Raw genomic sequence first — 27,542 nt, 5'->3', positions numbered from 1 at the left:
TATTCTTATATATAAGCAGGATCGTAAAAACAACACAAACCCAGCTAATGTATTCGCAAATCAGAAAACAACGTAGAGCTGTATTCATAATGATCAGAGCATTAACAATTGTATGTAAAGGAAAACAAAGTGCACAATGTGAAAATTTGTCATGGGATCGACAGTAGAAAAGAATAAACTGTATTATATTAAACAAAAAGTTTCTCTTATCATAACAAAACAATACTTGTACCTATGAATGATCGAAACAATCCACTCACTTATAATTCTATTATTTCATTAAGGGTTTTTGCAGGTCACACATTTGTTTTTCTTTAGAATATGGATAATTAGCTTTTAAGTCAATTATAATAATTGCAAAAATATTTCTCAAGTATTTTCATTTCCACACTGAAACAATACAATGCTTTCATACTTGCAGACATTTCTGTACTCCATTAATTTCTTTCCATAGAAAGGGGTCAAATCTAACAGCATAAGACAATTAGAAATAGCATGCACTGGAATACTTCACAGTATCCAATAATTGTTTGATCCAATATTTCATTAAATTTTGAGCTGCAATGAAGCTGATACATTTTTAAGGCACGTTCATGCAGACTACATGATATTATATACAGTGTCAGATAATGTTGCTCATATAAACTGGTATAATTGTGATAATTCAATCCATAGATATGAGTTATTTCCATAAGTTTTTTTACATTAATGGAGCAACAAAGACTCTCTCAAGATTGAGAATACCTATTTCAATTATTGCACTTAACAATAAATTCGCTGAAGAAAATATTCGAGGTGTTTTGAATTTCTATGACAATGCATACACAATCAATATAGGTGGTCGAATGTATGACAATTTGAGTACTGCTGGTCTATGTATAATGATTAGGGCATCGTGTGCATGATTAATAGTATCACTTTATCATTGCGATTAGCAGAAGCAATACCGTGACAAAGAATTAACATTAATTATTTCATTACATATTTATAGCAATATTGAGTCTGTATCTACAAATTGTTTGATGGACGGTGAATTAAAACGGAAATAAGCTGTACGTACATGATTCCTGAAATCATAGTATTTGATAATTACTAAAGTAGAATTTTTTTCAATGATTTTATTCATGGATGTGAGGCTTACGTATCATTTGAGGTAATCAATGTAATAATAAGATGCGGATGTAACAACTGAATTGATTATTCTGTGATGCTGAACCTATGGTCTAAGAAATATTGGCAATTATCATGGAAATTGATATTACATTACGCACGTTTAATTCACATTCAATTATCATGTCCTTTTACTGCTTTCCGTTTCGAATATTTATTATTTTTGTGCGACTTGTATGTATTTTAAACATTTATTTATGAATGCAGGTCCATAATTTACCGCATATTTGCCAAATCATCCCACGAGGAAGAATACGCGTTATTCAAGATTAAACATAAGAAACGTATAATCCAACATTCTCGATAAAGTACATCTGTATATATACAACAGCATAGCCCAGGTATTGACAATATTCCACGTATGTACAAATTGGCAAATGAAGAAACTGTAGAAATTGTAGTTACTTATCATTTTCATCGTATATCGTACAACCCACTAGCAATTCAAAATTCAATCTGCCAATTAAACTTACCCAAGTGTTATCACTTTATACAACGTAAGAATAATTACCGACTAATAATTCTATGAAAATGCTAAAAAAAGTTCTCTCTGAACCACCCTTACGATCCGCGAATTAAAATGTCAGCTTCCGAGTATTATTGTGTCACTACTATTTACAATAAAGGCGGAGGTAGCCCCGAACGCCTAAAGAATAATGTAGTTACATATTAGGCTACATGGCAACGTTTACAAAATATCTATATTATAATCCAGTATTCGATAATCAGTATCAGTCGCTCAATGTTTTATTAAGTAGAATGATTATTGATGACTATGTTGAATGCTTTGTTCTTTCACTGTCTCTCATCGCAGTCGGATGTCCCATTCAAGTCAAATGAATTTTATACACGTTTTATGTACGGCAATATTTCTTACACGTAATACTACATAACTATTCTGATAAATATATTCAACGAATTACTTTGGATCTCCAATACTCATCGATCATTAGTTTAGACAGCTCGAGAGATAAATGTCATCAATCAACATTCTTGTGCGTAATCAAAGATTTAATTGTAAGTACAAAACTGGAATTGGCCGATTAAGTAGATTTTCAATAAATTATGTGTACTGTAAAAAGGCATATTTTTTTTTTAAGAAATTTTGGAACTGTCTAAACCGATGACACTTCGTTAAACGTTTCCGCGAAAAAATCAATGATGGACCCTGTTCTGCAAAAAGTAACTAGCGATAATGAAGGACGTGGACTTTCCATCGCATAACATAAATTTTCTTGTTTCTTTGCATTCGCTGTTCTCTGCTCTTATCATGTTCCTTTAATTTTGAACTCTTGCTCCTTACATATAATATATAAATATTGTCGTATTATTACTTGGTTTCTTATGGCAGAACGTGGGGAGCGTATTATCTGTTCAAAAACAAATTGTTACAGCGATTGAATAACTGGTTAAGAGATCGAGTGTTCAGAAGACTGTAAAAAAGTTATGTCAGAGGGAAGACAAATAATGTTTTCTGCATCAACTTGCTTTTGATAAGATGACTATTTAATATTAATTTACCACACTGTAGTGAAACGATCAATTGGCTTCCAAGGGTGCAGCTGGTAACACGTGAACTTGTTGACCTTTACTCGCATTATATACTTGACCTGGACTAAAGGGTTCCAGTCTTGGGCCAGTCACTACCTCGCATTTGCGATTCGTGTCTGAAACAACAAATTATTACAGAAACTAAAGTAAAAGACAATGTAAAGTGAATTGCAACTGGTCAATTTAAAATAAATAACGTTTAAAATTTATCAATATATACAAGGACTTTTTTCACGCTCTCAACTCTATTATCAATAATAATTAATATACAATTTTGTTCTACATGTATGAATCCTTTTGTAACTTACCATTTTTCACTTCGGTCGCGGGTATATAACGTGATAATCTAACAACAGGAAGTGGCAAGTAACCACTCGTTAAAGGCATCACGTCTAACGTGACACTTTGTTTCTCGAGTGTGTCCAAAGACACGATGCCTGCCGTACGTCCACACACGGCCCACATGGTTTGATCGGCCAAAACCTCATACATTAGTTGAGGTGGAGGGATTGGATTGGGATTAGGTAACATGCGAGTCACTGTAAGACAAAGGTGGCACATGCTGCCAGCACGGCAAAATTCTCCTCCGCTTCCACTAGCTTCCACCTTCGACGTTACTACGAACAAAGTCTGCAAAAATTATTATTCCAAGATCAAATTAACAGATAATCAAGGACGTGATATCTTATGCAATAGGCGTTAGTTCTCATTTCCTTACATTACCTGTCTGAACAAAAAAAAATAAATGAAGAAAAACATGCAATTTTGACCAAGTTGAAATTGAATCTTTTTTTTGTATGTTATATTTTTTTTATTACACAAAAGTTTGTGCAGTCAACAGAACGAATGTTTTTTCTTACCACGTAATCAACGACGTCAAAGTTACATCGATACACGTTGCTAGCCTCCTCCATTTTTTCAAGCTTATGAATATGAAGTGGATCATCGTCCCCACTGAGTTCGTCCGAGTCTTCTGTATTACTGAGTGGTACATATTTCATAGAGAAATGAGTCTTGATGGGCATTAAGGATTTTTCGTCTTTGCCAATTTCTAATTCCCACATGAACGACACGTTCATACTGTTGCCTATTACAAGTTTTTGTCCAGCAACAGGATTTAAGCTTTTAAAACTAATATCCATGGATGCACTTGTCGTTAATTGAGGCTCTGTTAACTGTAATAACTGACCAGTCAGACCAGTTACGATAATTTGAAGAAACTTCCTTCGTTCGGCAGTATGTAGTTTCATGTCTGACATAAATGGAGGAGCAAAGTGTAAAGGTATACTCTCCTCCGCATCCCATGGACACTGTACAGTCAGCTAAAAAAATATTAAATTTTTATTACGAGATAGTCTGTATTTGGCTTTGCAAAGAAGTTAATTATATTTACCATGTGTTCTATCGACGAGGAGTCTTTTTTTGGAGGGAGTTCTGCCAAAACCTTCAGCTCTATTTTCGTTGTTTGAAAAGGTTCACACGGAGCCAAAGGGATAACCATTTCTCTAACCATGAGATTTCCATTCGTGGACGATTGGAATGTCAACCCTCTTGATGAACGTAACTTCAATGTAGAATCTTCAGTTATCTTGACACTACCACTATTTATTGTTAATTCTAAATCTTGTGTAAGGCCAGCTAAAAGATCTCGACCGCATTTCAAAAAGATGGTTGGTTGCGTCTTAGCAACCTCATAACACAATCGTGGGTTTAGAATGGGCGATAGAAACTCAAGTTTCTTTTCAACGATGAGTGACAACTGACCAACTTTGTAGATTCCTGGCTGATCTACTAGCCTAGTCAATGTGAACGTATTGATACCAGGTTTCAATGTGAATGCTTTGCATGTCAAGGCATTTATAAAATCACCCTTTACGTTTATAGAAGGTTTTCTGTGCTTGGCACTATCTGAACGTTTTACAATTGGTTTACTGGATTTATTAATGACACGAGCTGACCCAAGACTTTTATTTTGTTTGTAATCTAAGTACGAGTAAACTGGCAAATGTATTAAACTTGGATCAGGTGGCTTCATATCATCGATGGTACATTTAGATAACCTAAAATATGTCAATATAAAGATTGTATTTGTTCAAAACATATCGATGAATATTTACATATTACTTACAGTTCAATCTGTGGTTCATCGGAAACTTTAGCTCCTTTTCTCTTGTTCAATGGTTGCAATGGTTTCTTGATTTCCTCAACAGATATCGCAGCACAACTACAGTTAATATTCCTTGGTAGTAAACTTTTTACAATCACCTCCACACTAACTACACAATCTTGTATCACTTTGTCTGTAACATTCACTTCTATACTGAGTATCGTGAAACTATCTGCCAGGTCGGTAAGTAATGGCTGAGGTGCATTTAACATTTTCATGTAAGCGAACATCTCTTCGAAGTAGCTGCTGCGTACAGTAATGTGTAAGGACTCAGTGCTGGCGATGGCAGCGCAAACTTTAACATATTTTTCAACATCATCCATTCTTTTATAGCATTGAGCAAGTTCCAATTGTGTTTGCGCTGCTAAATGATACCATCCTTCATCGGTATAAGTTTTTAAAGCGTCCGAGAGAAATATTACGGCTTTGTGAAATTCCCCCAGCTCGCTATAAAATCGAGCCAGCTCCTTGCCTATCAATCTTGCCGACCTTATACGGCCAACATGTTTATAGGTACCCATTGCCAATTCAGCGTGCTCGAGATATTGTTTTTTAAACGCCTCTTTAGAAGAGAGCGCCTCCTTTAGTTTATCAGTTGGAGTTAATTTTCCTGTTACTTGAGGCTCAGAATCTCCCATTCCTGCAATTAGGTAAACCACCGTATGTAGTTTCTCGCTAGTCAATTCGTTACCGGGCATAAGACCGCACAATCTTCCCAAGTCTCCTAACTGAAAGAAATTATTTTGTAATAGAGTAATTCAGTAACAATATGTCACTCCATTAATTTAATGTAGATATTAAATGCTGATGGACTTACCTTATCATTTGCTAGAGCCCATAAACTGGCAGTATGTAGAGAGCAAAGATCTAATTGTTCTTGTCCATTTTCTGTATTTAAATTCGAAAGTTGACAAGCCTGTATCACTTCCAGTGCGCAGAGAAATGCCCAGCACTCAACTGCGCCTTCTGGCCTTTGAACTTCCAACATTCGTAACTCGCTTAATGTGTTATATACAAATGATAAGCACCTCTGCGCAACCTGTGGTTAGTTTATAGTTATTGTTATTCTTATGTACAATTTTGTGAAATGTCTGTTTCTTGTGCTCTTGTAAACGTACCTCCCAAGGCTTGTGGAGAAGAAGTAGCATGGCACATTGTCTACTGAATAAGTAACTTCGAAGATCAAGCAATGATGCTTTGCATTCAGCCAAAAGAAGTCTTAAATTGTGGTCCACGGTATTATCCAAATTTACACCCATCCAGTTATTAAGAGGACTTTGGAAAGAACTTAACCACGCTGGAGTATCTGTATTTGATATTACAAAAAAATTATTAGCGATTTTAAACAGTAAAATTTAGGTTTTGATGCAAGATACAGAACGTACCTCCTACGTTAGAATTAAGCACAAATTGTGTGAAGAGAGCATCTAATTCATCATACTGAACCAATGCTTCACTATACAATCCTAACATTTCCAGTACAAATGCAAGTTCCTCCTAAATATTAATATATAATTTAAAGACAGATTTTTTACAGTACAATAATAGAGTTATATAAGGCCTAATTTCTAATAAAAGATTAAACTACCTGCAAAAGAAAATAGTGACAAAAATTCCAGCCTGGCTGATTTCGTCTTTCTCTCTGTTCCCGTATTACTTCTTCGAAGCGTAAAAGCGTTTTATCATAGGCAGTAAGCACTAAGTACCGAATTCGAGATATTAAACCTCTCCATGATTCGGCTGAACGTGATTCAGACTTAATTGGATTTATTATAGACAAGCACCTAAATTATTATTAGAATATATTAGCTTCAACCAGTCAAATTATTTTAAGGATATTTATATCTTTGCTTAAATATTTTATTAAACAGTATGACAAAGTCTAGAATTACCTGTCTCCTTGCTTAGAAGCAAAGTCACTACGAATTTTATCTAGTACTGTAGTTCTAGGAAGTAATTTGTTACTTTTCTTTATATCGTAAGTCTCTACCAAAACAATCATCCAGTCTTGGACCTGATATTGTCCCAACGTTTTAAGCCAAGCATCTATGTCATCTTTCACTGACGTTTTATAAATGTCAACATCCTAATTTTTTAACAGAAATATGTAAGATTATATAATTTTTTTTTTCATTTTTATTAATCATGAAATATATTATATTATCATACACTTACACAACAGTCACTCCAATAGATATGCAATATAGGTTGTTTAATTAGATGCCAATCTTTTTGTGTAGGCAAAATATCTTTGGAAAATGGTACAAATCTGGCATTCACATAAACATCCTCTACTGGTCGACCAAAGGATCTTCTCCATTCGAATGACTCCGTAGGAAGACTTTGTACCAGAGAATTTTCCAAAGTAGCAAATAGTTCCTCATCTCCAGCACCTAAAGTAATAATAATATATATAATAATCCTCAGGGACATAATTTTTATGACTTAAATTTAAAATAACAAAAACAGAAGCTTGTCAAAGAATAAGTTGTTATTTCCTACTCTACTTTGATATAATATTCACTAATAATGTGCTGACGCTTGATCATTTAATTGAACCACTTCAGAGAAAGTAGTACATTACAGGGAGATCACGATCTCAATTACCCTAATTGGATGAAAGAGAAATACTATATAAGGCTCTAAGAATTAATGGTTGGGAAATGATTAATATTAACAAACGAAATTGATAGTTTAAAACCATAAGTCTAAAAAATATATATAAAATATCTAGCAGAAAGACCCTGACATCCATCAATGATTGAACTCCATAGAGGTCAACTTATGTGAAGAGGTCATGGTCCCAATCACTATGATTAAGAGGGAAAGAAAAGGGGAGAAAATTGATATGGATATTGACAGGCTGTCGAGGAACATCAATAACAATGACAAGTAAGAAATGTCATTGCTGGAAACAGGTTAAAACAGAGTAATTGTCGAGTAATAATCTTACAGGTGATAATCGTTTTGTTATCCATAGGAGCGTCTGATCCACGTTCACCACCGGACGATGGCCTTCCATTGCAATTCATTTCGGAAGGCTACGAATCGCTCAGGAAGCTTCCTTTCAATCATTACAAATTTACGTCACTTTCGCCCGACTGCGTGCAAACAACTTCGATGTCAGCTCGATGAAAGTTCAGTTAAAGTCACGCAGTAATCCGCGCGCGGAATTACCGAGCGTAACGTCTCGTCTGTTACAGCCTTGTCAAAGTTTAATTTTTCAATATCACAGGATGAATTTCAATCCAGACCGTGTGCAACTACAAACGTGACAAGCTCCATTTTCGAGGTTGGAGTTTTCACTCGGATGCCTCCCACTACCATCGATTCAAGAGGACTGACAGATTTCACCCTGTAATCGTAATGCGTAAGCTCCTTAGTAGATGGTGCTCATAATGCTGCACAGAAGAGCAAATGGCTGTCACAATGTTATAAAATACTTAAACAAATTTTGAGAAACATTTTTGCGTATGACCATAGTCTCTACTTCTAATTCTTGCCTGTGAGAAATACTAAAGTTCATGAAAAGAAAATCATGTTACAAGCCAAACCACATAACACAATCACCGGATTAAAGTCCCTTGAAAATGGCGCCTTGTAGAGGACACTACTATAGCCACCTGCATAACCTGTTTTAATAAACAGGTTGGCCAACTACTGGGTATTCATGAATGTTTTTTTTTTCAACCGTACAAGGGGAGTTTAGCAATCGTCATTTTGCTAACAGTTTCGGAGCGACGGTTAAGCTGAAAGCGCGTGGTTCATCCTGAGAGAATAAAAACGGGGGTACGGGGCGAGGCGAAGAAAAGGCCGTGCATGCGGTAAAGTTGTCTTGATAATATATTCAGTTGCCAAACAAGTTTCCTAATAACGAAGGGAATCCTGGTTTGTTGAGTGCTCCTGAGATTGCTCATACTTGAGCTTAAAACTCAGGGCTCTACTAGTGCGCGCCGTACCATTGTTACGACGGGATCTTTAAGAAAATGGCCGACAATTGGACACGGAGCGTCCCTTGCCGGTAAGAATAATAATTTCTTTTAATTATTAACGAAGACGCATCGTTAATGACTTCTGAAACTTTATATCCTAGACTTGACCTGCTATCCGCTTAAGATCGTTATAGGGATTAAAGTTGCGTTCAAAGCATTACGGAGTAATTGTGTACCAAACGTCAACATTTTTGGCAGTGTAAATATTGACATGACAGTTTTGCACTGCTTGCATTTATGTATAGGGTGCTTTGAAATGGACGAACGACTTGTATATCTATATTGTGCTAATGCTATGTCAAAAGTCATTGGCTTGTCATTTGTTTTAAAGTTTAACTTACCTTGAATTATTATTAAATTCTATCAATATTGAATACTAAAAAGTTTCGAGCTACTATGTAGCAATTAATAGTAAAATTAAAGTAAAATAGTAACTTTGCGAATAGCATTGATGCTGTTTTAGTTTTTTTATATAACGAGCAGTTAATAATGTAGAATGTCTTGTATTCTGGTCACAAGCATTTGAAAATAGTTCACGATGAGTGAAAGAGGAAGGTGACATTGAAGTTTTTTGAATCAGAACAATTTACTTTTGCACTGCTAGATATAACTTCTGATTTAATATTCATACGTATTTCCTTTGCATGTTGGCATACAACTTGTTTTTCAACAGTTGGCAAACATTGACAGTACCTTGTTTTGGTTTCAGGTATTTTAAAAATGGTATATGCCGAGAGGGAAATAACTGCCAGTATCGTCATGTGCAAGAAACAAGACGTGAGGGTGGTTCCAGCATCGAGACGGAGGCTACATCAACTGTAACTGCTGCCTCTACAGCTGCCTGTCATTTCTTCAAGCAAGGGATGTGCAAGTTTGGTGACCGATGCCGGTTCAAGCACATCACGGACGAGGATTCCAGCCCAGCCACGGCCGAGACTTCTTCTTTCGAGTCCCACACTTCCGGTATCTCTTCTGCTTCGGTTACGGAAAAGATGTATGTCGCAACGTTAACGTCTCATTACTCGTCACCTTGGTATATGGTATACGTCAATGCGTATATTAATACGTATTTTAACATCTGGAAAGGTCAATATTACCGATGAATGAAAGTTTTAGGCGAGAATCTACCCTATCTTAGGTCAAATATATTGAAATTCATAATTATGTGTGTTCAGTAAGGAGGTCCCACGACTGGCTGAGGAATGGGTGAACGCTCCAGAGTTCGTACCATTGTCAATACCAACCGCCTCGTCTTCATCGACGGCTGAGACCTCTAGTACATCAGCAACTACATCAGCACCAGTCTCCTACGCTCGGGCTGTGAATGCTACCGGACAGTCAGTAACCTCATCGTCTGCCCCGCTTTGTCCCTACGCAGAAGCCAGTGGCATATGTAAAAAACCAAACTGTACATACGTACACGGCGACATATGCGAGCTGTGCGGTCGTGCAGCACTTCATCCGCACAATGAGGAGGAACGGAAGAAACACACAAACGTAAGGATGTATTCTAACCTACTAACCGAATCTCAGTAAGAGATTTGGAAAGTATCACTCACTGTATTCTTATATCTCCGGCTGAGGCAAGTGACATCATTGATGATTGAAATATCTGATACTGTGATTCTCATTCGTAATTCTATTTCTCAAGGCTTGCGTCAAACAGCACGAGGTCGACATGGAACTCTCGTTCGCTATACAGCGGAGTCAAGAAAAGTCATGCGGTGTTTGCTTCGAGGTGATAATGGAGAAGTCTACGCGGGAACAAAGGTTCGGTATCTTACCGAACTGCAACCACTGTTTTTGCTTAACCTGTATAAGGAAGTGGAGACAAGCCACGCAATTCGATAATAAAATCATCAGAGCCTGTCCAGAGTGCCGTGTCACTTCGGACTTTGTTTGTCCTAGTATGTACTGGGTCGATACAAAAGAAGAAAAAGAAAAGCTCATTATGGATTATAAAGGAGTACTCAGGTAAGACAGTCTTTTACGGCTACAATGCATTGAATTAATGATCTTTCAAATAATTACATGACTCTTTATTTTCTGATTATCAGCACCAAGGACTGCAAGTACTTCATGAAGGGTCGTGGCAAGTGTCCCTTTGGCAACAAGTGTTTCTACCTGCACGCTCTACCTGACGGTACCAAGGCGGACGTGGGACCACCAGTTCGACAGCGACGCAACGCTGACTCCGACATTGATTTCTTGCACGTAAGTGTAGTCGAGTGGATATATACTTATCATCCGACTTGTCGTCCACGTCTTACAATTCCATTTGTACTATCTGTCCTAGCAAACGTGTATTCCGCGTCTGTACTCAGTCTCTCTAACGTCAGTCGATACTCTTCAGAACTTTTGAATCTCCTGACAGTTGACTGAAATGTCATTTTCGAAAAAATTCAATTGAAATTTGAGCCTTACGCCAACCTTCCTTCTTTTTTTCGTGTCATATAGGTATAATAATAATAATTGCAATATGTTCATTCACAAGAATACAATTTAAATATGGAATCAATGCAGTCTGAAAGCGAATCTTCGCTTTGTAACCGCTGGTACTATTGCCATAGTGCATGTCCTGGATATAGAGAGTAAGGAAAGAACGTATGAACGCAATTTAAAGTAATTATCCTGAACGTATTCACTGTCTGCAAGAAAATCTCTAGTCGCGCATTGCAACAGAGATTCTTATTGATTCTACTGTGCCTTAAGCTTTCCGTTCACACTTATGCACTATAGAATAATCGATATAGATTTTAGTAGCCACTAAGCATGCTGTCGGATCAAAGATCCCACTGTTATATTTTTCTACCACTGCTTAAACTGGTCATTGCCATTAGATCTAGTTACACGCGATCGATTAATGGGACAGTGTCATGAGGATATTTTATTCATATTTTATACGCTTGTGCTGGCATAGCATAATTAAGAACATCAAAAGTTTCCTACGTAAGGAATAAGGACATAGATGTTCTCTTGTTCTGACATAACGTCAAGTCCTATATGAGCTGTTAACTAAATATATTTTAAGATGACACTTGCACTGAGTCTTTCTGCATTTTTGTCTACTATTTCAATTATTATCTCTAGAATTCTCTTATCAAAAGTTAAATCATTTATACGTTATCTCTTAAGTCGTAACCTGCTTGACCCAATGACCCACTGAAATTCGTATACCCCCTATCAGGCTAGTATCAGTCGATTTTTAAGAAACAACGGGACCAGGGTGTGATTAGATTTTAACAAATGACCCAAAGATTCTTTAAGCGCGTTCGATTCCTATGAATTAATAGACATCACAATAGTCGAGAGCAGCTACGTGTCAATTGGACAGGAATTACATCAGACAGTTGGAGCTTTGTTCTATTTAAAAAGAAATTAATGGCAAAAAATATGCGTAGGTCGATAGTACGATAGGTTCATTCGCAATGGAAAAAAAAAAAATAGAAAACACCTTCGATGACATGGCCAGGTAATGATACGTCAGCCAATAGTCATTAATGCTAACTCCGATCATTTATTATATAATATCTTGCTCCACATAATTCTGCTCGTTATATTGTACCGCCTCGATACTTGTTACTCGTTTATGTAAGTCGTAATAATAAATGCCTAACGATTAATCCTTGGGACTTTTCTTGTGTCTCCTGCAGCAGATCATCCTATGGGACTTCTTGGACGCGCGGGACAATCACTTGATGTACAGCATCGACGAGCTCGAAGATATTGTTGCCTTTTTCTCAGATTCGGAGGACTCCGATTGGTCGGAGTACGATTTATTTTTTGACTAGTTGTATCGCTGTCGCGATATCACAACACTTCCCCCCCCCCCAACCCACCCTCAACTCGCCAGGCGTGATCCGCCCGAGCCGTAGCTTCACGAATCTCGAGCTCGATACTGCTCATCCCCTGTAAGATGGTAGTATTAAAGCTTTCGACACTCTCGTGCACATAAAATGAAAAATGGAAAAAAAAAACACTTGGCTGACAGTGCTTCAAGCTCGACGCGATATATATATCGCGATTTATCGCAATCGCATTATTAAGTGACCATCAGGTAAGTATCGATAAGTAATGGCGATCGATTCTTCGACTTTCTCAACGCTTCACGTATATCGCCACTTATCCTACGATTATCGTGTCGATTGGGATGGCAAAAGATGGCCGCTCAAATCTTACCAAGAATTGCACAATCTATGCATTCAAATCGAATATAACAATGGATGCGATCGGAAGGGTAAAAAGAGTTTCTTTTAAGATTATGGCTGACTTTCGAATAGGCCCTTGAATCGCATAAAGAAGAGGACGCTGTTGTAGACACGTTGATCGTATCCAATCGTTTACTCGACTAATCCAGGTTTTTCAATCACCACGCGATACTTAGACTAATGTCCACCGTTCACGCGCCGTATATTAACAGTTCACGTATCCTTTACCGTTTGCTCAAGAAGTTGCGCGTGAAGATGCCGAGTGTCGTGTCGATTATGGTCACTCGATCCAATGATACTTATCGCTCCTAGTGATCGTGGAGTTGAGTTGCAGCTCCCGTCGTTTGCCTCGGATGTTACTTTAAGAGATCCTTAAGGAACTTTAGATCGCGCCAAAGCGATTAAGAAAAAAAAGATATCAGCTCGCCGTTTTCGAACCTTAAGATCGATGTTCGATGTAACATGAATAATGTACCGCGCGATATTTATCCTTAGGAGTGTCGTTTTAAGAGTTAATTGTATCGGAGTTATATGATTAAGGAGTCTCGCTGTACTTTATCTGGTTTAATCCTTTGGCAAGTGTGTGGCATTTGTATTTTATCGGGTACGCGATTGTTCATGTCCTGAACGTCTATACAGTAACTTTTTGATGTAACACGCTGTCTACAGATTGAATGTAAATTGCACGCAATGTCACGAATTTTTAATGCACGTGGATACGAGCAGGCAATATTCAATCAATGGAATACCCAGGTTTAGGAGCCGCGTTACACATACATTGGATTCACGTTTGACACCGCATATGAGAATGATTAGATCGTCTATTCGTATACTTAATTGAATATACTTAAAGGAAAAGGAAAATAATGAGAGAGAAAAAGAAAGAAAACGGACGTTCGGCTTGAAGTACGATTTACCGAGTATCATCCTACCTCCCGCTGCGGCTCCGCAAATATTTAAGAAATTCCTTTAAATTATTCAACCTGTATAGCGTTACTTTGTATATTGCGTTAGATGTATTTTTTTTTTTTATTATTTTTGTTTCTGTTTGAATGCATGAACGAACGAGTGAATCGCGTGATTGTTGTTTTTTGTGTGTGCGTCTTGCCTCTACGATGATATACGAGCGAATGTGTGCGAACGAATGCTGATAATAGCGTTAGTGATGATAAAATATGCGCTTTCAGAATGGATTCTTTCGCGAGAGAAAATGAAAAACGTTTAAATATGGCGCTCGACTTGTGATAGATTGAGGTGGAGCACGCTCGATAATACACTGCTACTGCCTTCGTTGCTATTGTTGCTATATTTATTAAGATAGCTTTACGTAATGCGTTTAAACATTAATTATCCTAGCGACATTCGATTTACATATTATTGAATATTGTCAGTTTCGTTTTACGGGCTGATGCTGAATTCTCTATTGCTTTATCCATTAATATCATTATAATGTAGCGACGACACTCGTTAATGTCCACAATTATTATCTCTGTATTCCAATTTAGCGAATATCGTCGCGGTCGTATTGATTCTTTTTTTTTTCTTTCTTTCTCTTTCTATTGCTTTATTTCTCTTTTTAGTGATAACACTTAGCTTAGCGTATTTTATTAGAAATCTCATAATCACAAAAATGATTAAATTTCGCGTACCTCTCTCGTGCACTAGCCGCATCGTTTGATGACTTAGCGCTATTAACGACTTCGTACTAATTAGTAATTAATTTACTTATATACTTAAGCGGCTTGGTTCTCGTGCAGATGCTTCACGTAATATTTAAAAAATTGTCAACGATGCGTTGAAGTAGCGCCTGTTTATATTTGAGAAAGGGATGCTAAGGATATATATATATATATATATATATATATATATATATATATATATGTATATGTATAAAACAAAATTATGCTTTCCCAATTGGTTCGTGATAGCGACTTCTCGAAGTTCTAATGAAGCAATCAATGCTCTCTGGATTGAGATTAATTATTCGGTACCTCCATCCTTTTTAATCCTAACAATGGATATTTCGTTTTCGCTAATAATCGCTCAGAGGATATCTCGACTGGAATCGGGGATGGGGACTCTGGCGAAATTTTATTATAAAATTATACATAATATTTTAATAACACGTTCTTGACTGGGGCGAGCTATCGAAAAACTTAAATATTCCTCAACTCACCTTCGAGCTGTACAATTTTAATATGATCCGTGCAAACAATTATTTTCTTTTAATATAATGCCACGTCGATTGTCAAAACCAACTATTGTCCTTAGCATCCCTGTCTTGGCGATTAGCTACGATGTTAAAACGATACAAGAATAGTAAATGATGTAAGCCCGTGATAAATACCATTGGTATGATGATATAGTATATTAACGATAAAAATACATCTGGTGGTAAGCAAAATAATTGAAAGCCTGAGAAAAGAGACGAATGTCATTGCTTTCTCTTAGGGTATATTTATAGATTTTGAAAAATCGTCATTGATATTTGTAAGTCCGCACGACGAAGCACACGCAAGTCTCTCGTTATTAATTCGAATTTAATTAAGAACGACCCTCGGATGAAGATTGAAAATAACATCAGCCCCACCGCTATACGAGTTATTAATACTACTGTACGTTTGTAACTATTGCTTTAGACCTTTATAAAGGTTCGATCTGACCTTACGACCCTCGACCCACTTCAAGGCCCTCAGGTCCACGTCGCGACTCTCAGTATGTATTTATTCGCGCATTAATCGTATACCAGAGAGCAAAGGGCATTAAAATGCGTGTATAAGATTATTTCGAGGGTCGTACCGTCAGCGTTGTTCGTTCGATAATCCATCAATATTATTATCGACGATAAAGAGTCTATAATGCCGTTGGAGATCGTAGTACCACCTTTCGTAAGTAATGAATGAATGAATCTAGCATATTTACGTAATACTAACATCAGAGCCGTGGGTCACGGCGATGCTAACCGTTATACGCAAGAAAACCGATTTAATTAATTGTCGGACCTAATGATTAATCGGAATGAAAAGTATATTAAAAAAGCGAAAACAAAAACAAAATTGATAAAGATACATTTTCGTATGCGCCGTTAGAGCCTCTTAGTCATTAATTTGTATGTTAGTATGGGAGTTCGATGGTTGGCTTCGAATTCATTTCTTACGATAATATATTTTTGTTATTGGAAGTAGAAAACGTAATAAACAATTATCGGTGAATACACTGGACGAAGCCAGTTCTTTTTTTTTTCTTATACGTCTTTTATTTACGTTGACATTTATCATATGTCATTACTGTTTACTATTTATCCTGGACCCCTGATGCCATCTTATCTGCTATCTCTATATTTGAAGGGTATATATTAATTAGTTTGTACGAGAGGCATATTTACTTGAAAACTAAAAAAAAAAAATTTAAACTAGCTCTTCGTATTTACCATGAGAAATCTTCAGCTTCTTGTGACAAGTCCTGAAGTGATACTGGTTTTTTTTTTGTAATAATGAAAAATCATTAAATAATCTAGGAAGTCACGAGAATCTGGAGACTAATGAGCGAGATTAATATTAGACTGGAATTAAGGTTAACTTTTGGGCTGGTTTTGAATTAGAATTTTTAGTCTCAACTCTTATCGACATCTCAGCGTTATACATATATATACGTGTGTCTATTCTTACAGTCTTATATTATATAAATGATAAATTATCGGTAATGTCTACTTACCAGCAATGTGCATGCTTGACCCTTTCCCTCGCGGTTATCATTGCTACGATAAAGAATTAAAACAGTACCAAGTACAGGATGTCTCCCAATAGGATGGTGATAATAATTACAAATTTTCTACGCTAATGGCTGCACGAATTATGATAAATTCTTGACAGGGTCTTGCAGAGACTGCTTTCGAAAAACAACTAAAAAATATTTATGTCAGAAGTGTCGTATGTGGTTTGGACGATTTTTATTTCTTATAATAATTACTAGTAATAATAATCGTTGAAGTAAATTTTATATTATATATATACATACGTGTTTGATATTGTTGCAATTGAACTGAAATGTTTATATTTCCGTTATCGTGTGCAGCGCACAAAAGGATAAATTATCTCGTCAATGTTTGATTTATTGTTAAAAAAAAACGAGGAAAATGAAATTATACTAACATTTATTAACTTTCAATCTATTAGAGAATAACGTCTGGTTAGTTTCACTTTACTGTTGACTTACGCAGTATACGAATTTAACCGTTAAACCGTTGTACAGGTTTCGAATGAAAGGAAAAAGGAACAGCTGTAGGATCCGTTATCATTACTGTCGATTATTAATGCAATTACACAAGTGCATTAATGATATTAATTGAATTACGACCTTGCATAATATTTTTATGTGGTCAATCAACAGAAACTTATTAATTATATATGCAGTGCATGACTTCTTATACGCGCCATAGTAAAAAGCATGAAATTGTTAGTATCCGTCCCTCGTATTTCAATCGTACCTTTTGTTGTATGATTAATTGTAAATCATCAGGTATAATTGTATTATTGTGCGGCAGATGGTTACTTGATATAACGTGACTTTGTTCGATATACTTCACGAGAGCCTTTTTAGAATTACAAATCCGACCAAAGATTCTGAGGTATATACGCTGAATCCGAGATGTCATATACACACAAATTATTAATTATATTATTATAATGCGACGATGGTTATTTAAATTGACGTGAGATCTTGAATGGCTCTTGTATCAATGATTAATGTTAATAAGACACACGAACATCCTGTATGCAACGATTCTCTCTATTGATCCTAATTAGGATTTCGAATTGTTTTATCTCTTTCCGCTTTCGACTTTGATACGTGTGGCGTATGTTAAGACTGGGAGATGATGATTTCGAATGACTCGGCTAAGTTTATCGAGGACCCGCAGTGTATGTATCTTAAACAGATATATCCTCTTAATAATCATCTCGATTGCCAGCAAATGCATTAATTGATCAATGTATATAAATTGTCATCGAAATTGTATATTGTATAATAAAACAAAGGGTAAAAACCGTCATGGCGATTTTTTAAAGTGTCATTTTCTTTAAATCGACCTGCAAAATTGGGATATATTGTTTTAACTGTATAGGCTTTTTGGCATTACTTTTTTGTTGAAAAATCTAGATTGGAACGTACAAAATAGGCTTTTATTGATTTACATATAATAAATATCAGACACTCGAACCGATGTGATAAACCTTTAACAATTGTCCGATTCACACGCAGTCTTTGGCTCTTAAATATAATAATAATAAGGCACTTACAATCTATTATTGTACGAAGGCACTTAAATTTAGCATGAGTTTTTCTTAAACGTACGTAATTACGTTGGTATTTCGAAATTGTCATAGCACTCAGATATAACTGGGTTTCATTAATATTTTTTTATAATTATCCTGGTACTCTCTCTAAAAGAATTCCTACGCACGCTTATTGATTAGTACTAGACAATAACATGTCTATTCGACAAGCAATCACAATATAATAATAATATTTTTATCGTTCAGTAGCATTATCGTGTGGCAGTTGAACACAATCAGTGAATCCCTTCGTAGAAGTTTCTGCCTACGCACTTTTAATGAGCCAAATCGTAGGGATTTAAGTATACGAAGTTATGTTGGCATATTTTTTGCAAAGGCACCAGTGGTGGTAAATATATATATATGTATATATGACAGTATTGTATAACCGTATCACTCGTGAAAATTGCGCAACAATAATTAAATCAGAAATCGACACTCGACTAGCCAATGTTAGGAGCGTGTGAAAAATATCTAGACTCACATTCGTTGAGTGCTAATCGATGTTACGTGTGTGGAAAGTGAATCGACACTTTGAATAATTATTTACAGCCCTATAATATTCGTAGGGAGTATACTGGCGTTTTCAAAATCCGCACTGATCCTTGTCGTGCACTATCAACTATGAAAAGTTCTTATCTCCATGTAACTTGCTATACCAGCGTAGCGCTAGAAGTCGGATCTATTTCTGACATGTGCCACTCGCTGCTAGCATCTTCCGGCCTGGAATTATTAGTCATGTATTAGTACATCACTTCCATTTCCGGTACACTGGGATGTAAGCACCTGGATGATGATATTAATTAGACGCATTCGGTTATTGGTAGTTCCATGTTTTGCCGATCTGGATTGATCGATTATTGTTAGACACTTGGCTATTGGCACACGACCACGCACACATTACCTTAAGGTGCCATAGGGTTGACAAGTCATTCGCTGAAGGGGTTGATATATTCTTTTTTGCACCGGGTTAGGAAGAATTCCGTCATCGACATTGGATAATGTCAATTCTTGACTCATTTCCACCATCGTGTCTATACGACGATCTTGTAATGGTTTACTTGGATTTAAACTACCCACGTGATTTGTGCTATCAGTCGTAACCTGACCTTGAGAATTCTCTGTTCTTTTGCGAAATTTCGTCGAGTACTTGTAGAAGTCTGACATCTCGAAGGGTTTTGTCACTTCGCGGTATGGTTGATATTTGCCAGCTTGTACTATTGTACAATTTTTTGGGGATTCTAGGGGCACTTCGTTGTTGTCTGAGTGTTTTGACTCGGCGGGTATTTCTAGGGGTATTTTGCCAGGTTGGTGGTAACGATTTTGTAGTGCCTGAAGATGCTGACGTTGCTCCTCCTGAACCATTTCGCGACGATGATTCCTCTGGTCTTGATCCTCGGAGAGAAGTTCTCTGGAGGGCGGTATGACTTTCGGTATAGATGGGATTGAGGCTGTTGGTTGACGAAAGTTTTGATGTATCACTGCAGGGACTGAGCCTGAGCCTGATCCTGATCCGGAACCTGGACCAGGACTAGAGGCTGTATCTAAAGAGGTTTCGTACCACTCCTTTTCCTTCTTGCGAACAATATTGTCTGTGGTATCTTTGTTATCAGGTGATTCCTGTGTATATCCAGAGTGCCATGTTTCCACACTGCCTAGAGACTGAGTCCTTAATAACATTCTATTCGGTGGGGCTTGTTCGGATAGTGGTGGGTACAGAGGAAGATGATGTCTAGGTAGCATCGATGATGTCTTATTACCTGCAACTGTGTGATAACGAGACTGTGGGTCTATTCCTGTACTATTTGTATTCTGAAGTGCATTGTGCTTCCTACGATCAAGACTTCCAAATCTGTCGACAGGTTTCTCATCTGAACACCATATTATATCATTCTCGTAACGCATCCAATATCCTGGCGGTTGATGAGGATCGTTTGGTGGTCCAGGATTCCTTGGAATTCTAGTGCCAGTCAATTCACGCTCTCTCCTTTGAAGGGATTGTGATTGACTGTGGTGTTGACAAGATAGTTGATAGTCAGGTGTATGGGCATAACGATGAACATGAGGCTCTGCTTCGTAGTAAGCCTGGGAAGGGTGTCGAAGCTGTACGTCGTTATCCAGGGTTCTGTATTCTTGTGGATAATGTTGATGATTCTGCAACTGCTGTTGTTGATGTTGTAACTGTCTATGACGTAACTGTCGCTCATGCTCCGTATACGTGTTGGGTACTGGACGATAATTTCTCTCAGCATCCGTGTAATGATTATGATTACGTGAACCTCCGCTACCGTGGGAATATGTTCGCGTTCGGTATGGTTCAGGTAGGATGTAAACGTTGTGATTATCGTTGAGATCATGTTCTATGAGTTTCGGACTTTGTCGATGCATAACGGGACTTACGGCTGGATGACCTATGCGATTGTGATTGTAGACATTTGGTACGATTGGACGTATGTTCTCGCCATCCTGGAATCCATGTCCTGGATACGTGTTGTAATTGTGTTCTGGTCCTAGTGGACTCAAACTTACACCACCTTCCTGAAGAACTCCTCTGGAACTCTTCGCACTACCTTCACTACCTAAAATATTATGCAATTCGTGTAGTCGTTTTTGTGATAACCCATCTAAATTTGTGGTAAGTAGATGAAATGAATGAAAAATATTGATCAAAGTATTTACCTGTACTTTCTAAGGGTGGTCGCGGCTTCTTAGTTCTGTGCTTGACGTGAGCTTGGGGATAAGGTTGTGTTCCGTAGACATGAGGAAGCTGTGTTTGGCGGTGACTCTTGCCATGACTTTGTCGTATGAAATTTAAACGCGCATCCAAATCTTGTAGTCTTCTTTGACTTTGTTGATAAACTAATCTGTGCTTGCGACGCACAGCTTTACTCTCAGCTGGATCATTAAATATACCTAAGGCAGCTTCAGCTATGCCCACTTGGACCTGACGCTCTAATTCCAGTGCAGACTCCTCCTGTTACATTGATTGTAAAACATTAGAGAAGAATGAGAATTAAATGAAGTTTTATAAACCTGATATAGTTACCGCTTCACTGCTTTTGAGTTTGTTAATTAGATTCTGAGGGTAAGTGAACGCAGTGCCAACTCTTCTACGGAATGTTGGTGGACTTTCTCCTGGTTCTAGTGGTATTTCTGGTGGTAATACTCCAGTAAGTTCAGCCTCCTCAACACAGAGATTTTTTAATTCATTATTCTTTTGCGCAAGTTTATCCTGAAGTGCCTCTCGACGCTGCTGAAGCCACTGTAGTCTGGATGACAGTGGCTCTTCCATGGCAGGCCCTGGCACACCCTCAGTTCCTGCCATCACTGTACAATGTCTTTATGTTAGTAAATCCTACTTAACATTCTATCCTCTAAATTGTCATCTATAATGTCATTTATATCACACCGACAATGAATGCAATCTAGACTCCAAAAACTATATTTCCTCTATGACACTTATCTAATCAAATAAGCAAACATAACTGAATCCAATACACAGTTAAACACAATTATGGAAAAAGTTTCCTCGTACTCACCCATATTATTAGCACAGGATGCTAGCAGTCTTGATTACATCAGAGTTTCTCATCGTATAGAAACCTTTTCATAAAACCCACAATATCCATCTATTCCACAGAGCAGCACAATACCATGCATCTTGTAGGTTCTTCAAATAATTCAGTATTATATTTTTTAACAAACTTTGTCCTGTTTTAGCCGATAATGAAACGCCCTGAGGTAAGCTCTAGGTTACAAAGAATAAAATCTTGATAATTTCAACCTAACAGTTCTATATGCAATGTCAAGAAATCTTGTTCGTCAGCAGTTGATGGATTCAAGAAATCCATAGAGAGGAAATCCTTATCGCAAAGAAATTCTTGATAAAACGTCAATGCGGAATGACGCGTCCGTTGACGTTACTCCAAGCGCTATATAAGTGGCACAGGGACGTAGGTAGAAGTTTCTTTTCATTGAAATTAGTCAACGAAGGAGGAACTTTTGGTATCTTGCCAACACAATATAGCGCAGGTTTAATACTTGACTTAATAACTTTAATAATTAGATTAAATTCTTTTTCTTCCTTAGGAAAATATACTCAGCACCTATTCAAACGGAAACTACTGACAGACCATTCTGTACTGTGCGTAACTGTATAACAGGCAAGATGGCTCCTAAATCCTACGCTTTACTACAGTGTAGTTATGACTTTCCTCGTAGCTGCTGCTTTATTAGCATTCTGTAATATGCTTACGTACGTATTCCCTATACAATTTTACGTCGCGTACCTTACAATGGAAAGCATGTCGTTCATTAATTATTATGTTCTCACCATAGTACTTGGTACTTTATGGTTACTATACTATACTACTATATGAATACTATATTCGCTTAGACACGTGTGGTACGTTACAGAGCGATGACCTACTACTGTTTCTTCTTGACTTTTATTTTTACTTCACTCTAGAATCATGTAATCATGCATATATACCTGGTAATTCAGTACTTTCACCCTGATTATAAGGAATACAGGCGCTAACTAATTGGATGCCTTAACGAGAAAATCATTAATGAACCTTTGTTGGGATATACCTATCTAAAAAAAGAAGTCAGTACTTTCAATTGTTTATATATTGCAGTATAAAGTGGTATAAAATGGTTAATTGAGTATTTAATTTATTTTGAAATGTAAATTATTAGGTATTTGAATTTTTCGTTCTTTTCGTTTATAGGTAGACTGTTTTAGAGTTTCACGAAATTCCAATCGTCAATGATTGCATATCGATCCTCGCGGTAATTAACTAAGTCATCCAAGAATCTCATGCTACTCTCATTGTGCAATTTTGTAAGAACCGGTGGCAATGGATTTATTCCAGCAGTCTCAGCCAAATCTTGATAATAAGGACCTTGGTCTGGACCCATCATGTGAAACTGACGCTTTGTCAAACCTTGTGAATATCTTTTTTTCAATTCCTCACTCTCATCGTCGAGCATGTCTTTCTTGGATGGTAATTCTTTCTTTGAGAGCCAGAACTGCAGCACGAATCGCACCTGAATTTCATATAATTCATTATGAATTAATTGTAAACTGGAGAATGTAGGCTTCTGCACCATTATACGTGCCTGTAAGTCAAACATGCTGAACGCGCATACATAAAATGGCAGTCCTATAAAAGCCAGAGACGAATTTTCTATTGAAATTAAATGTTTCCAGAGTGGCGTCACCATATTGGACTTCACACGAACTTCACAACGATCAGAAAGAAAAGGAAAACTGTATTTGTATCCTTTACAGATGTAAAAAGTTCATTAGATTGTTATAAATTAAAATTAGAAGTATTTAATACAATAAAATGAATTACCAGTGCAGTAAAAAATTACATCGACGGTTTCTTTAGAACCGTCCATAAAAATTGCTTCATTTTCTGTCAGCCGGACAAGATCTGTTTTCTGTAACACGTTATCCGGGAATTTCGTGAGTATTGGGTCTTTCGTGTGGTGACTCAATATTACACGGTCAGCAGTCCGTGATATTTCCAGTGCTAGATCCATTCCTGTTTAAACGTTAAAAATGCATTTTATACCTTCCTCGTATAAAATATTTCCGCTTTCATAAAGAAACAAAGTTATTTTACAAACCCGAAGGACCAGCTCCAAAGACGACAATCCTTTTACCGGAAAAGACCTCGGGGATTCTATAATCGTGACTGTGCATTTGAGATCCTTTAAAGACCTCGGAACCTTCTATAGAAACTGTATTAGGTTCAAAGTAATGACCGTTGCAGATCATTATTGCATCGAATACATTTGTTGTGACTTTATTATTTTTCAGATCTTTCACCCTGACTGCCCATTTTCGATCACCGGTGGATATCGGTTCAACAAATTCTACATAATGACGGAACTGCCAAGTAGAAAGGTATCTGGTATTATAATCTAGGAAATCAATATTTAGTTAATGATTAGGTTTCTATGATTTGATTTACCTGGATAAATTGCCGCAGTTGAAAGTAATCGCAGTAGGAATTAAGAAAATCCAGAATTTCTCTCCGGGATAAGTAACTTTTTGAATTCTCCGGTATTGGGAAATCCGGGTAGCCCATTACTTCCTTCGGTAAATTTGCTCTGATAAAGGTAAATCTTATTAGTTTATAAAATAAGACATTTTTTTATAATTTTGAGAATTCTGCAGTCGCTGTTCATACGATTACAATTGGCTTTAGGATAGAAGCCGCGTCTGGAAGTTTTAATTTGTCTGGGAGATATTTGTTGACACATATTAAAATAATTACATATAGATATTAATATAAATATTGTATATTTACCTCAGGCTGTTGTACATGCTGGAGTGAATCGGAATTCCGTAATTGTCCACACCAGTTTCTGGTGTATAAACCCATGTTCCTCCGATTTGATCCGATTTTTCATAACAGATCACCGTAATGAGTTTTGCAGATTGTTCAGGATTTTCGAAATCATTATTCTCAACATTAACACAGTGTCTAAGAGCTGCTAATCCAGCAGCTCCCGCGCCTATGATAGCAACGCGCATTTTTTTTCTATCTTATTGAAAACTATTGCACTGTTATATTATATTCAACGAATCAAAGGTCACAGGGATTTGATAAAGTATATTCTATGATGCCAAGAAAATAACAGATGATCCAACATGGAGAAGCTATGAAATGTGAAAGGTGTAGCTGCAGCTACTGTTTAACTTTATATTGCAAATATTCCTTCGTTTTTCAGCTCAACTTTATTTGCTTCCTGTAATTTCTGTCCGAACGGAAGAAACTAGCCGACGGTACGGATAGTCAATGTCTCCCACGTAGTTGGCGAAACTCAATTGGAAAGTCACGAGAAAACATCCCTCACGGCCAAGATATCATCCTCTTATCTTTTTCTTTGAGCGATAATAAGGAACAACTCTAGACGATAACTTAAGCACAAGAATAAAAGACAATCGGATTCCGCACTCAGAAGAAAATGTACTGTGCACAATCAGTGACTAAAAGACATTAAGTGTATAAACGTTCAGTGCGATTTTGTATAACTGGCTTTATGTAGAGATCAGAAAAGTTACTCCAAACGAGGTCGGCGAGGCTGATAACAAGGCCGCGTGATTCCTATACTACTGCTGTAATAAATTAAAAAATGTTCACAAACACGAATCTCTTCTTCGCGCCAAGAAATAAGCGTACAAAGTGACCTTCGATCAGTTCCCGGAAAATTACTTCGCAAGATAATTATGGTATGGAGTTTCAATATGTCATATAAGAAGGAATATATTGTTCACGATAAGAATAGATACGGAACAGAAATTCTTGAAAAATCAATTTTATTTTTATCACTTTACAGCAATGTTCAATTTTTAACAGCAAGTCATTCAACATGTGAAACATGTATTGCTCTTTCGAGCAAAACAGAAAATATGAATAATTATAACGGACGCATTATGTTAACGATTCTGTTGACTCGGCTTGTGCAATTACGTTTTTTGCAAATATTTATGCTAGTTAAGGAAGGTTGTTAATTGAGCCAAGTCATGTAGCGAATTGTTACGATTAAGTTAATTAATTGACATGAATTCGACAGTGAGAATGTAATTTATTATTATAACGAAACTGAGAGAAATGAAAACTATCGTCTTGAATAAATTTCCATTTCCCATTGATTTTTGTATATCATATAAAGTTGCATAGCCGCTCGTGCATCCTCCACGGAATTATGTTCACCAGTCTGTATTTCTATACCTAATAATTCTAATGCCAGCTTCTTTAAACTAGGTGTATTACCCATGGACACTTTTCTAAAGGGTTTATATTTGGATGTGTCTCTTAGGGATCTCTTGGGATGAGATAAATATAAAACGTCTAGGTCATTTTTAATTGCATGGCCTATTAATATTTTCCCTTTTAATATTTCTGACACTTCTTTTTGTACAACCGCAAATTCCTCTCCAGTAGCAAGATGATGAGGTCTTATACCACTGACTTCAGTTCTATAATCTTTGATTCTTTCTCTAGGTTTTACATATTTATCATAAAGACATACTCCATGTCTGTTGACTATGGATACACGAGCAATCATGCTCTCTGTACCATCACCTATACCAACCATCTCGCAATCCATAGCAATTTGTTTGGTTATCATATTTTTTGCTTGATCTTTAGTCTCATTCACCTTCGCTTCGCTACTAGTAGCAGAAGGATACTGAAAGATCAAAAATATAACTGTAACTGTATGAAATGTAAAAAAAATTGTGTATGATCCTAACTCATTTACCGTGGCATAAAGGTTTGGTTGTCCCATATTCCGTAAAGTTTGCTTTGATACTGCCAAAGATTTAGATTGTCGTGACGGTTTTGGTTTTACACATTTCTCAGAAGATGCTTCCTGAGAAACAAGATCCTTGAACTTTTCCCAATTGGAGCCAGATGCACAGCGTTTAACTTCTATTACTGGTGCATGTTCTTTTTTTTTCTTTTTCAAGGTATCAGCAGGCTCCTTACTATTGTCCACAGGTTTAATTCTTTTTGTTGGATTTACACTATGTCCTTCAATTTTGCTGACGGAACAATTCCGCGGATGATCTTTCATCTTCCTCATTCACTTCTTTTTAACCTGAACATTACACGTGGTTATTGTGGATAAGCACTACATAACAATGCTCAACAGTCATTAATACCTTAAATGCAAAGTGTCGTTTGTTTGTCCCTAAATTATGTAGATCCATCTATTTCACGTATTGATTCCAATTATATAGAGAATATTTAAAGTGACACGCACTAATTATTGGCGTAACTTACTTCTTTTGCTGTCAGACGTGAAAATTCGTTAGAATATAAATTTAAAATCCACCGTCTGTTTCCTAATAATTATAATGTTTTTAATAATTTGGAGAATCCTACCATAAATCTATTTAAATGACTCGCAGATTATATAGAAATCATATTTGCGAGTCGCATGAACTATAATTGAAAATATCACAAGTAAAGGGAAACAGAAATCAACTTCACGATAGCGCAATGTTTTTTAGTTTACTTTACATAAGTATTGTGTCATATATCGATTCTCTAAGCCAATCGGAAGAGCGAATAATTGCAGAAAATGATTCTGA

General features: G+C 36.7%; 5 protein-coding genes across 13 annotated transcripts; 1 reads left to right on the top strand and 4 right to left on the bottom strand.

Annotated features, from left to right (window-relative positions):
- Positions 1 to 52: 52 nt before the first annotated feature.
- LOC107269802 (trafficking protein particle complex subunit 10) lies at positions 53 to 8,494 on the bottom strand. 3 transcript variants are annotated; one of them, XM_015744059.2, is made up of 13 exons: positions 7,842 to 8,393; positions 7,064 to 7,281; positions 6,781 to 6,974; positions 6,477 to 6,672; positions 6,274 to 6,385; positions 6,007 to 6,194; positions 5,706 to 5,927; positions 4,850 to 5,616; positions 4,115 to 4,781; positions 3,582 to 4,043; positions 3,030 to 3,351; positions 2,692 to 2,837; positions 53 to 2,468 (listed from the first exon to the last, which is right to left on the bottom strand). In XM_015744059.2, the coding sequence occupies exons 1-12, from the start codon at positions 7,918 to 7,920 to the stop codon at positions 2,710 to 2,712; spliced, it is 3,555 nt and encodes a 1,184-aa protein (XP_015599545.1). In that variant the 5' UTR covers positions 7,921 to 8,393; the 3' UTR covers positions 53 to 2,468; positions 2,692 to 2,709. The 3 variants fall into 3 exon arrangements, with proteins under 3 accessions (XP_015599545.1, XP_024942928.1, XP_015599544.1); XM_015744058.2 differs by having other exon boundaries at positions 1,348 to 2,837; positions 7,842 to 8,391; XM_025087160.1 differs by lacking the exon at positions 3,030 to 3,351 and having other exon boundaries at positions 53 to 2,837; positions 7,842 to 8,494.
- A 97-nt stretch (positions 8,495 to 8,591) lies between these two features.
- Positions 8,592 to 25,907, top strand: LOC107269808 (probable E3 ubiquitin-protein ligase makorin-1). 4 transcript variants are annotated; one of them, XM_015744072.2, is made up of 8 exons: positions 8,593 to 8,909; positions 9,590 to 9,874; positions 10,056 to 10,377; positions 10,532 to 10,854; positions 10,938 to 11,094; positions 24,255 to 24,341; positions 25,172 to 25,673; positions 25,781 to 25,907. In XM_015744072.2, the coding sequence occupies exons 1-7, from the start codon at positions 8,875 to 8,877 to the stop codon at positions 25,193 to 25,195; spliced, it is 1,233 nt and encodes a 410-aa protein (XP_015599558.1). In that variant the 5' UTR covers positions 8,593 to 8,874; the 3' UTR covers positions 25,196 to 25,673; positions 25,781 to 25,907. The 4 variants fall into 4 exon arrangements, with proteins under 4 accessions (XP_024942938.1, XP_015599558.1, XP_015599557.1 ...); XM_025087170.1 differs by lacking the exons at positions 24,255 to 24,341; positions 25,172 to 25,673; positions 25,781 to 25,907 and adding an exon at positions 12,537 to 16,309 and having other exon boundaries at positions 8,592 to 8,909; XM_015744071.2 differs by lacking the exons at positions 24,255 to 24,341; positions 25,172 to 25,673; positions 25,781 to 25,907 and adding an exon at positions 12,534 to 16,309 and having other exon boundaries at positions 8,594 to 8,909.
- Positions 18,247 to 22,455, bottom strand: LOC107269803. Its single transcript, XM_015744060.2, has 5 exons — positions 21,961 to 22,455; positions 21,468 to 21,748; positions 21,101 to 21,395; positions 19,326 to 21,000; positions 18,247 to 19,144 (listed from the first exon to the last, which is right to left on the bottom strand). Exons 1-5 carry the CDS (start codon positions 21,962 to 21,964, stop codon positions 19,075 to 19,077), a joined length of 2,325 nt encoding a protein of 774 aa, XP_015599546.1. The 5' UTR covers positions 21,965 to 22,455; the 3' UTR covers positions 18,247 to 19,074.
- On the bottom strand, positions 24,557 to 25,177 carry LOC112494652 (flavin-containing monooxygenase FMO GS-OX4-like). Its single transcript, XM_025087177.1, has 2 exons — positions 24,748 to 25,177; positions 24,557 to 24,659 (listed from the first exon to the last, which is right to left on the bottom strand). The coding sequence occupies exons 1-2, from the start codon at positions 24,972 to 24,974 to the stop codon at positions 24,572 to 24,574; spliced, it is 315 nt and encodes a 104-aa protein (XP_024942945.1). The 5' UTR covers positions 24,975 to 25,177; the 3' UTR covers positions 24,557 to 24,571.
- On the bottom strand, positions 25,744 to 27,451 carry LOC107269809 (RNA exonuclease 4). Of its 4 annotated transcripts, none has more exons than XM_015744074.2 (4): positions 27,334 to 27,451; positions 27,111 to 27,239; positions 26,708 to 27,046; positions 25,744 to 26,635 (listed from the first exon to the last, which is right to left on the bottom strand). In XM_015744074.2, exons 3-4 carry the CDS (start codon positions 27,029 to 27,031, stop codon positions 26,063 to 26,065), a joined length of 897 nt encoding a protein of 298 aa, XP_015599560.1. In that variant the 5' UTR covers positions 27,032 to 27,046; positions 27,111 to 27,239; positions 27,334 to 27,451; the 3' UTR covers positions 25,744 to 26,062. The 4 variants fall into 4 exon arrangements, with proteins under 4 accessions (XP_015599560.1, XP_015599561.1, XP_024942943.1 ...); XM_015744075.2 differs by having other exon boundaries at positions 27,111 to 27,158; positions 27,232 to 27,412; XM_025087175.1 differs by having other exon boundaries at positions 27,232 to 27,407.
- Positions 27,452 to 27,542: the final 91 nt, after the last annotated feature.

The sequence above is a fragment of the Cephus cinctus genome, unplaced genomic scaffold (genome assembly GCF_000341935.2).
Source record: "Cephus cinctus unplaced genomic scaffold, Ccin1 Ccin1_scaffold0690, whole genome shotgun sequence".
In the NCBI taxonomy this organism is placed as follows: domain Eukaryota; kingdom Metazoa; phylum Arthropoda; class Insecta; order Hymenoptera; family Cephidae; genus Cephus; species Cephus cinctus.
Note: the sequence above shows the minus strand (reverse complement) of the source record. Positions and strands in the feature narration are given on the sequence as shown.

Coding starts and splice junctions, on each gene's coding strand:
- LOC107269809 (XM_015744074.2), bottom strand. CDS start 27,031: ATGAGGAAGATGAAAGATCATCCGCGGAATTGTTCCGTCAGCAAAATT. Junction 26,636..26,707: donor AACCAAACCTTTATGCCACG/GTAAATGAGTTA, acceptor TTGATCTTTCAG/TATCCTTCTGCTACTAGTAG.
- LOC107269802 (XM_015744059.2), bottom strand. CDS start 7,920: ATGAATTGCAATGGAAGGCCATCGTCCGGTGGTGAACGTGGATCAGAC. Junction 7,282..7,841: donor TAACAAAACGATTATCACCT/GTAAGATTATTA, acceptor TTATTACTTTAG/GTGCTGGAGATGAGGAACTA. Junction 6,975..7,063: donor TCTATTGGAGTGACTGTTGT/GTAAGTGTATGA, acceptor TTAAAAAATTAG/GATGTTGACATTTATAAAAC.
- LOC112494652 (XM_025087177.1), bottom strand. CDS start 24,974: ATGCGCGTTGCTATCATAGGCGCGGGAGCTGCTGGATTAGCAGCTCTT. Junction 24,660..24,747: donor AGCATGTACAACAGCCTGAG/GTAAATATACAA, acceptor TAAAACTTCCAG/ACGCGGCTTCTATCCTAAAG.
- LOC107269803 (XM_015744060.2), bottom strand. Junction 21,396..21,467: donor AACTCAAAAGCAGTGAAGCG/GTAACTATATCA, acceptor TCAATGTAACAG/GAGGAGTCTGCACTGGAATT. Junction 21,001..21,100: donor ACCACCCTTAGAAAGTACAG/GTAAATACTTTG, acceptor ATAATATTTTAG/GTAGTGAAGGTAGTGCGAAG.
- LOC107269808 (XM_015744071.2), top strand. CDS start 8,875: ATGGCCGACAATTGGACACGGAGCGTCCCTTGCCG. Junction 10,855..10,937: donor GATTATAAAGGAGTACTCAG/GTAAGACAGTCT, acceptor TCTGATTATCAG/CACCAAGGACTGCAAGTACT. Junction 11,095..12,533: donor CCGACATTGATTTCTTGCAC/GTAAGTGTAGTC, acceptor TGTCTCCTGCAG/CAGATCATCCTATGGGACTT.